We start from the raw sequence: 9,905 nt of genomic DNA, 5'->3' as shown, positions 1-9,905 counted from the left end.
AATGGGTAAAACGGGAGATATTAATGTTTTGCAAACTAAACCAGACTCAAAAGAAAACTGTGTCATGTTTTCCTCTTCTCAATGGAACTTCAAAAAGAAACAGATGTCATGGGAGGAGAAAGGAGACCAGGAGCGGAACAGGAATAGGAAGGAATCGGGGGGAAAGAGCAGGGTCAGGACATGGAGAGTAATAGGAACACTAATGCAGAGCAAAGCACATCTCTGCTGGGACGATTGTGCAGAAGGAAATGCCTTACAGTGTGTAACTGATCTGCACTGATAAAGGTAATTAATTAAAACTGAGCTGCTTATATCTTCAGAAACATTGAAATCAGAGGAACGGGAATTCCAAGTAAACCAGGGCAACAGTGAGTTTCATTCTCACCTACGCAAAGCATCCCAGCCTGAGGCCCGAGGTTTGGGTCCCCTGATGGCAGACACCCCTCCAGCCTGAGACAGCGGATTCTTTCAGAGTTTCCTTCCAAAGAGTCTCAGCAGAGCCCTCTTGACATCTCTGTTCCTCAGGCTGTAGATGAAGGGGTTCAGCATGGGGGTGACCACGGTGTACATCACGGACGCTGTGGCGCTCGAGTGCGAGCTGTGGGCTGAGACAGAACCGATGTACACGCCCAGGCCTGTGCCATAAAATACGGAGACAGCCGAGAGGTGGGATGCACAGGTGGAGAGGGCTTTCTTCTTCCCCCCAGCTGAGGAGAGCCCACGGATGGAGGAAAAGATCTTAGCGTAAGAACAAAGGATGCCAGTGAGGGAAGCTGTAGCCAGCAGCACGGGGGCCAAGTACATCACAAGATCATTCAGAAGGTTTTCGGAGCAGGCAATCTGGGCCACTTGATTGAGTTCACAGAAGAAGTGAGGGATTTGGGGGTCAGTAGAGAAAGACAGCTGCAGAGCCATTAAGCTTTGCAACAAAGTGTGCAGGACACTCAGAATCCAGGAGCCCAGAATGAGGAAGCCACACCACCAAGGGTTCATAATGACAGTGTAGCGTAGGGGGTGACAGATGGCCACGAAGCGGTCATAGGCCATGACAGCCAGGAGGAAGTTGTCCAGCTCTGCAAAGAGCAGGAAAAAGGACATCTGGGTGATGCAGCCTGCGTAGGTAATGAGCTGGCTGTGGATCTGGATGTTCACCAACATCTTGGGCACAGTGGTGGAGGTGAAGCCAATGTCCACAAAGGACAGGTTGGAGAGGAAGAAGTACATGGGTGTGTGCAGGTGGGGGTCGGAGACGATGGTCAGGAGGATGAGCAGGTTCCCCAGCACTGTGGTCAGGTACATGGAGAGGAAAAGCCCATAGATTAGGGGCTGCAGCTCTGGGTCCTCTGAGAGTCCCAGAAGGAGAAATTCTGAAATTCTGGTGCTGTTTTCTACTTCCATATGGTGGATGCAACTATCAGGGAAAAAGAAAAGTCACATGAGTCCTCTTTGAGCAAAAGGACATTACTAGTTTGGTTGAATTTCCACAAATTAAGTTTTGCAGTCTATAAATCCCATTGTACAATTTAAGGTCCCCTGGGGAAATGCCTGGTGCCATTCCTGATTTCAAATTTCTGTCCCACTCTGAGGTTTCTCCCCCAAACTCAAGTCTTTTGTAGATTTCCTATGAAATTATTTCTCACAATTGAGGAATGTATATGGGGTGCTGACCATGTTCTATGAACTGTTTGGAAAATGATGAGCAGAAGCTGTAAACTAAAATTTCTACCTCCCAATGGTTGGGAAAGAATATATGCAAACCAGAACATCATATATTATTGCTGGTTTTTGGTGAGGGATCGTGTAGATTTGCAAATTCATACTCACAAAAATTAACGTATTGAATATGTGTAACCTTTTAGATATCAATAATATCTCAACAAGTGAACCTCTATTGGAAAACAGAGATGATCATGTAACACGCAATGGGATCAAGACTCCATAAAGAAAATCAAAATTTTGAAAGAGAGAACAGATAGGAGATGGTGTGTGTGTGCCTGTGTGTGTGCATTCACACACACAAGTGTGAGTATTATGCTGGTCATGGAATCCTGGACCTTGTTCATGCTAACTAGGTTCTCTGCCCCAGCCTACAAAATTACTCCTAACCAAGAACTGCAGTGTGAACCGAACAAGAAGGGGATATTTTTGTGGTGATGATAGAAGATGTAAGACGTGCCCTGTACAAGAACTTAACAGTCACAATAAATGTGCAATTGTAATGAGTTTCTATTCATATACTCATTTAATAAGTGTGTTAGCATGGGTGAATATATAATGTAAAAAACAAATCATAAGCTAAGAACTCACACAGCAATGACTGTGTTATTTAAGGTAGTATAAGCACCCCAATTTTCAGTTGGATTTTACTCACACATAAAAAAGAATGAACCTGAGTCATTTGCGGGACACTGGGTGATCTAGAGAACACAATAGAAAGAGAAATAGGTTGGATCTAGAAAGGTAAATGTCTTATAGGATAAGCCCAATTAGAAATAAACTTTGAAATAAGGCAGAATTCTTGGAATAGGAGAAGGGGTGAAAAGGTATGGAGAGGGGAAAGAGGAAAAACTATCAAGAGAGGATTTCTGTTAACCTCCAGGGACATTATTCCACCCTAGTGGTTCCATAAAGGTTCCATAAAGGTTCCATAAAGAATTTCTAATTTTTGCTCTTTTTCTGACTATGCATCGATTGCCCGTGTTAATAAAGTTCCCTGTGTTGTTGAACACATGCATGAAGTATGCACTGCTTAACACAAATGAAAATCTAAAACATGTAAAGGAGACATAAAATCATAGGAACTGTATGATAGGAATCTGGGTTTCTAAGTCAAGATTATATTACCAGAGAGCTGGAAATAATTTACTACCAGAAGAAGTCTTCTAAAATACGTAGAACGAACATCACATAGTGTTATAATTTTTCCCTTATGAAGTTGTGGACCAAACACATTCTCCCCTGAAATGGTGAAACAGAGGGACAGCCTTCCAGACGGTGACAACCCTGACACCGCAGAAGTGTGTCCACCCCCAGAAAGTCAAAGACGCAATAAGGCAGAACAGAGGCGGAAAAAAATTGGGCTGATGTGCAAACTATGATTTCCTAGCCCAAAACATACAGAAGAGTCTTCACTAGGTTTTTATTAAAATGAAGGAGTTACAGCTATGGAATTAGTTCTTTCAGAAAAACAGGCAATGTGGGAATAATGTATATGACCCAAGATACATCCAATCCCAAAAAGTATAAATTTTCATGCCCTGCAAATGCATCTGTACATACACAAAAGAATTGAAGACCCAAAGGTTTGTGAAGGGAAATTTTAAAACTCCAATGCTTCACTGGAAAACAAATCAAAATCCTCCCACAGAGTACGGGAGGGAAAGGCTGGCAGGGATGTTTTGTAATAAATAGAGAGAAGAGCCTTGACTACCAAACTCTCAGCACGTTCAGCCTCACAAGTGTTACAGTCACTTCAAAGAAGGCTCTAGGCAAACCTTCCCCCTGGTTAAATGGTTTCTATGCGAGTGCCCAGTGACGGAGATAAAGCTTGAAAAATGGGGTCCCACGAATTGCTACTGCAAGATGTGACAGGGACAGGTATTTCCTCTGCATCTTTCTCATCAATGCAGAGACAAAGTCTACTCTATTTCAACTTAAGCAAAATGAGAACTTTGCTCCATTTCATTTCCCTCCTAATACCCCACTAACCTGTGCCCCTAACTGTCAGGTGCTTGGATTTACATCATTCCTTTCCTGGAAACACTGTTAGAGATCAGTTTCTCTTTGACTTTTTTTTTTTTTTTTTTTTTTTTTTTGTCTTTTTCCTTTTTATCAGTACCGGGGATTGAACTCATGACTGCCTGCTTGCAAGGCAGGCACTTATGCTGCTGAGCTAAATCCCCAGCGCCTAGGTCTCTCTTCTCTTTGAGTTCCTGTTGCCTCCAAGTCTTGCAGACAATGAACCCAACTTAATCAGATCTGTTTTAAGAACAGGAATTAACACCGCAGTGTTAATTATTCAGCAGAACAGCTAACAGCCACAGCAGGATTCACTTCAGTTTAGTTCAGGATGAATCCTAGGGGCCACTCGTGGGTTGTGTATCTTCCCCCCCAATCCCTACTGTGATCTCAGACTCACCTGCATGCAGTCTTTAGGAGGAAGTTCTCAAGGCGGAAGTACAAGTCCTTTTCTGGATGGTTGAGTGGGGACAGAAGCTCTGTCTCTCAAAAAGATGCAGCCAAACCAAAAGGGTGATGCCTCTACGTAACCCTGAGACTTCAGAAAAAAACCACTAGTGTCCTTGGCAGCTCGGATCTGTAGACTCTGAGGAGCATCACAGGGAGGATCTCCGCTGCCTGTACCTGCTCGAGGGCCCTCACCTCCTGGTTACACCACCTCTAAATCCCTGATTGCCCGTGGCGAACTGGCCTGGAAAGACAGGCAATTATTCCCGCTGAGTCTGTGTCCCCTGTCCCTGGTCTGTGGTCCAGGAGGACTGCTTAGTGTTTCCCTCTCCATTAATCCTCACGCCTTCCAGAGAAATGATCTCCTAGTGCATTATCCTCCCGTAGGAGTACAGTGTGTTTAAGGTGGACACTGGGGAATCCTCCTGCGTGGCTCTTCCTGTGTCTTCAAAGCCCTGACTTGTGATGTGTAAAAAACTCCTGATACCTCCAGAAAATCCAGTGCTGAGCTGAGCTGGCAGGGTTCCTTCACTCTCAGTCTCCTGACCAAGTTCACACAGCCCAGAGAGCAGTTCTTCCCCGAAGTTCTAGTAAACTTCACTGGTAAATCTCTGAGTTACATTCTTTGCCTTCTGTTTTGTAATTCCAAAGGCCTCTAAAATGCTATAGAATTACCTTTTTGAGAAAGGGTCGTGCTATAGTTCAGGCTGCAGGGCAATCTTCACTTTGACAGTTTCCCTCTGGAAAGTCTTTTCAGAGCTCTCTTGATATCTTCATTCCTCAGACCTTAGGTGAAGGGGTTCAGCATGGGGGGACTACGGTGTACATCTCCGAGGCTGTTGCACTTGAGTGTGAGCTGTGGGTGGCAGCAGAGCTAAGGTACACACCTAGACCTGAGCAATAAAATAAGGAGACTACTGCGAGGTGAGATGCTCAGGTGCAAAAGGCTTTATGCCCCCCAGCTGAAGATACGGCACACATGGAGGAGACGATCTTAGGGTAAGAGTACAGGAAGCCAGCCGGGGAGCCAGTCCCCAACAGCACAGGTACCAAGTGCACCACAAGGGCATTGAGGACATTCTCAGCACATGCAAGCTGGGCCACCTAATTGATTTCACAGAAGTGTGGGACTTCCAGCTCCGTGCAGAAGGACAGACACAGGACCACGAGGCTTTGCAATGAGGCCTGCAGGATGCTTGCTATCCAGGATACCAGCACTAGCACCACACAGAGCAATGGTTGCATGACGACCGTGTAACTCAGGTGCCCTGAAAGATGGCCCTGAAGCGGTCATAGGCCATGAGGGCCAGGAGGAAGCTGTCCAGCTCTGCAAAGAGCAAGCAAAAGGACATTGGGTGATGCAGCCTGCGTAGGTAATGACCTGGCTGTGGGTCTGGATGTTCACCAGCATCTTGGGCACAGTGGTGGAGGTGAAGCCAACGTCCACAGAGGACAGGTTGGACAGGAAGAAGGACATGGGTCTGTGCAGGTGGGGGTCGGAGATGATGGCCAGGAGGATGAGCAGATTCCCAAGCACCGTGGTCAGGTACATGGAGAGGAAGAGCTGACAGATGAGGGGCTGCAGTTCTGGGTCCTCCTAGAGTCTCAGAAGGAGAGATTCTGAAATTCTGGTGCTGTTTCCTGCTTCGTACTGGTGGATGCAACTACAATAAAACAGAAAAAGTAACATCAGTACTGTCCACACCAATGCCCGCCACTCATGTAAGTTGAAATGATCCAAATTATATTTTCTGGTCTATAAATTAATTCCCTAATATTCTCTTATGATCTGTTTGCTCTATAGCATGCCTAGTGACATTCCCGGTTCGGAATGTCTGTCCTGCTTTAAATCTTTTCCCCAGGAAGTCATGTGATATCCATTGATGCTGGGAACCTATCTTACACTTGAGGAGTACATTCCGACTGTGGACCGTGTTCCCAGCCAACTCTAGACTGCCGCCAAGCAAATGTTTTCACATTCCAATGATGGCTGAAATCCATGCAAGTGAGGAATCACGTGCCTAATTTACTGCTTTCCTAAAGACGTTACATACAATTGCAAATACTCATCAGTGGGCACACATTAGCCAAATCCAAAGCATGTCTTAATAAAGCAGTGTCTAAAAAGAATAACTGTGTGCTTTGCCAGATGTGAAGTAACCACAGAGAAAGCAAAAACAGATATATTAGAGCCTCTTCTTGTGTGCCTGGGGTCCCTGGTGTGGATCCCGGGACACCATGGGTGCTGGATAGGGTCTGCCTTTAGTCCTAACTCCAACCCCAAGGTGGCATTTGGCACAGGTGTCTAGGCCAGAACAACAGAGGAGGTGACATTTAAATAGAGAGCCTGAGAGATGCGGCAGGAGCCACGAGGTTCTCTGCAGAAATGTTACCTGCACAGGGAGAAGCTGGGGAAGCAGCCCCGTGGCGGGCACTCAGGGAAGGTGTTCAAGGCCTTCAGGGATCCAGTGTGTGGAGGTCAGGGAGAGAGAGGGAGGTGAGGGAGGGGGCATCAGAGGACGCTGGGTGATGGGCTGGTACTGAACCTGCAGGACATGGGGACCTTCGCCCACGTCTGTTAGTCATGTTGCCTGTGCACTCAAGTGGAAACTCTCCCGGCCACCACGGATGGCTGCGTTGTCCCTCTGTGCTATCACCTTGCAAGAGCCCAGCAGTCCAGGGGGTGAGGACTCTGCACACACCAGCATCCCCACCCTGGGCCTGTGGCCCGCTCTCCACACTGCGTACCAGTGTACCGGGAGACGGGATCATCTTCCTCTGAAGGGGAGATGGCGCCCAGAATTTCCATTTTGTCAGCCTCCAGAAAACAAAAACCACAGGCTAATTTTGCTTCACTATTAAGCCTCTGCTGTCGACTGTCAGAGACACACACCCCAAAAATTAGTCCCATAAACAGAGTGTGGACCAGGAGAGGAATGAAATGAATTCAAGCAGAGGCTGAGAGGAAGAAAATTCTTCTGGGTGTTTGCAAAATTCCAAGCAACGTTCTGGGTGTCATGCAAAAACACGCAGGTAAAAATAAGCCTTTATCTTCTCAAAGGCTATGCAATCTCTGTGGTTTCCCCCACCATGTAAAAAGCACTTCAAGACAAAAAAATTTCCAAGGAGAATAAACAAAAATTTCCAAAAAAAACTATACAAATGATAATAAAAGTTGAGCACATTTTTGTGTGAATGAAACTTTTTTTTTTTTTTTTTTTTTTGGCCCTGGGAATTGAACCCACAACCTCACACTTTCCAGGCAGGAGCTGTGACCCTGAGCTTTATCCCTGGCCCTGAAACATTTTTGCTTACATGTATTCTTTATGTAGCTGAGCATTCAGTTTTGATACGGTCCACTGGTGACTGAGGCAGGTCTTTGTCTCAATTTTTATTCATATGTATTTGCGATGCAGAGTGAATGGAATCAGCAAGGCCTGCGGGGCGTCTCCTGAGGCATCTGTTCTTTGTGATTTTGGGGCTTTCAGTTCTATTTTTAAGCCTATCCCGCTGTGTACCTGTGCCATCTTCAGGGTCTCTGCCCAAGATTCAGCTCTCTGCCCAGGACAGTCTTTACAATGTCATGCCCACATCACGCCCGTGACCCCGTGCCCTTCTAGTTTCTGCCTGGCTTTGGGGTTGTTCACAGATGCTTCACTGTGCTCCAGCTATGCCGCTATGGTACGGCACCCCGATGGCTGGAGCTGTCACCTGTGTCCTTCAGCTCTGTGTTTTCACAAAGCTACGGAAATGTGAGACTCTCACACAGAAACAAGCTTAAGGCGATGAGCGGAGAAGTGAAAGAACCAGGTTAGAGCTGATTCAGAACAAGTGTGCCACATAAGCTGTCTGCAGCCTCAAACCCGCTGAGGTGGGGCCGTGAGGACGGAGCGCCTTCCTAGCACATGTGAGGCTCTGGGTTCTCTCTGTGTCACAGCTCTTCTTAAAAAATGACATGAAACACATTAGAAAATATTAATGCAAACTAACAATGACATTAATGCAAGCTGTAAAATATTAACATATTTAAATATATTTATTTAACTATTAACATATTTTATATTTAATGTATTATACTATATTATTATATACATATTTTATATTTAAATATCTTTAAATATTAATGTGATGATCTTACGAGTCTAGCTTGTCATAAAGCGTGCTATTATTTATTGAAAAAAGCACCAATTGAATCTCCATCTGCCAGGCTTTTAACATGTGAAAAGTTTACATTTCAGTGTAAGAAAAACAAACAGAGAGGCCTGTAAGCCTCAAATGAGTGCTTTGAAAAATATGACTCATCCATTTTTGTTGCAAGAGAAAATTCCCAAAGCCTTCTTTCTCCGCATCTTTCTCATTAATACAGAAACACAGGTCTTGTCTTAAACATAAAATGCGCTCTGGTTAGACAACATTTCCCTCCTGAGTAACTTTCCATTTGTCTCCTCATCTCAGCTGTAAACCCTCTGGTCTCTCATCCTCCTCCTGGGAGGACTTCCCGTCTCACCTCCCTGATTCCGTTCAGCCCTCTATTACCATAATTTCACTGTCAGCAAAGAAACCGCCTTTAACCAGCTCAGTGTCCATCGCGCACTATAAATGAATAATGGATCAGAACAGCCAGAAACCGAAGCCAACCCTCCTCCGGGCGAGCTCACCCCGGCTCTCAGGGGACCTCTGGCAAGTGTTCTTTGGCTCCACTCCCCAGACCCTCTCCTGTGGTGTATACTGGGATCCCACACTCCCCTGGACACACACTCACGGAGGAAAGACTCACAGAAGTGCAAATTCTTCTCTGCATACTGGAGGTAAAGCCCGAGGCTCTATTCCCAGAAAAGACACATAGAAACAGTCAAGTGTTGGCACCCTCCAGGGCCCTCATCTCCAGCCCAGCCCAAGCCTGCACCTGCTGGGGGACGTTAACTGGCCCCTGCTCCCTGTAAGAGCTCAGCAAACACTTTCCCCACTTGTTACATCACCTCCCTCTCCCTGATGCGGGAACACAATTTCTCTGCTGAGTCTCGGTTCCCAAGTCATCTGTCCATAATCCAAGAAAGCTACGCTTTACCCCTGCACGTCCACTGACCAGCCTCCCCGTGGGAGGTGGAACCTCCCAGCCACCTGATCACTCCTTTAACAATGGTGGGGCTTTGAGACCAGGTTTCACCGTGTAGCTCAGGCTGGCCTTGAACTCACTTTGTAGCCCAAACTGTCCTTATACTCATGGAGATTTTCCTCCTGCAGCCTCTCAAGTGCTGGGGTTATAGGCATGCACCCCATGCCACCTCAATAATTACTTTCTTCTGAGCAAATAAAATTTCTTTACAGCAAATTTCCAGCAACAATATAGTAGCATAAACTATAGTCCTTTTGGCACACGTTATAGCTCTGGTTTTATTCATCTTAAGTAACCACCAATTTGTAAGCTTTGACCAATATCTAAGCATTCTTGTGGCCCCAGATCTAACAACCCTCATTCCACTGTCTCTAGGTATCCTAATTTTTTCTAGACTCCATTTATGAGACAGCGTGTAGTGTTTTTCTTTTTTGGCGTGGATTTGCCATTCATCATAGTGACAGAATTTCCCACTGCATGATGTAAATGTAGTTCCAGTTTTGAGGTCTTTGAGACGCTAAAAATTTGTTGTAGAAATTAAGATCACTTCATCCGGTTGTCTGCAGGAACTCCTGAGCCTCAAAGACGCCCAAGAGGAGGGTCA

General features: G+C 45.7%; 1 protein-coding gene across 1 annotated transcript; it reads right to left on the bottom strand.

The window, feature by feature from the left end:
• Window positions 1–468: 468 nt before the first annotated feature.
• LOC100731731 (olfactory receptor 7A17-like) lies at window positions 469–1,398 on the bottom strand. The gene has a single exon (XM_005002881.3). The coding sequence runs from the start codon at window positions 1,396–1,398 to the stop codon at window positions 469–471; it is 930 nt and encodes a 309-aa protein (XP_005002938.2).
• Window positions 1,399–9,905: the final 8,507 nt, after the last annotated feature.

The sequence above is a fragment of the Cavia porcellus genome, unplaced genomic scaffold, assembly GCF_034190915.1.
Source record: "Cavia porcellus strain 051 isolate PalLab524CR breed Dunkin Hartley unplaced genomic scaffold, mCavPor4.1 scaffold_17, whole genome shotgun sequence".
Lineage (NCBI taxonomy): Eukaryota > Metazoa > Chordata > Mammalia > Rodentia > Caviidae > Cavia > Cavia porcellus.
The sequence above is the reverse complement of the archived record's forward strand: the minus strand, read 5'-3'. Positions and strand labels throughout refer to the sequence as shown.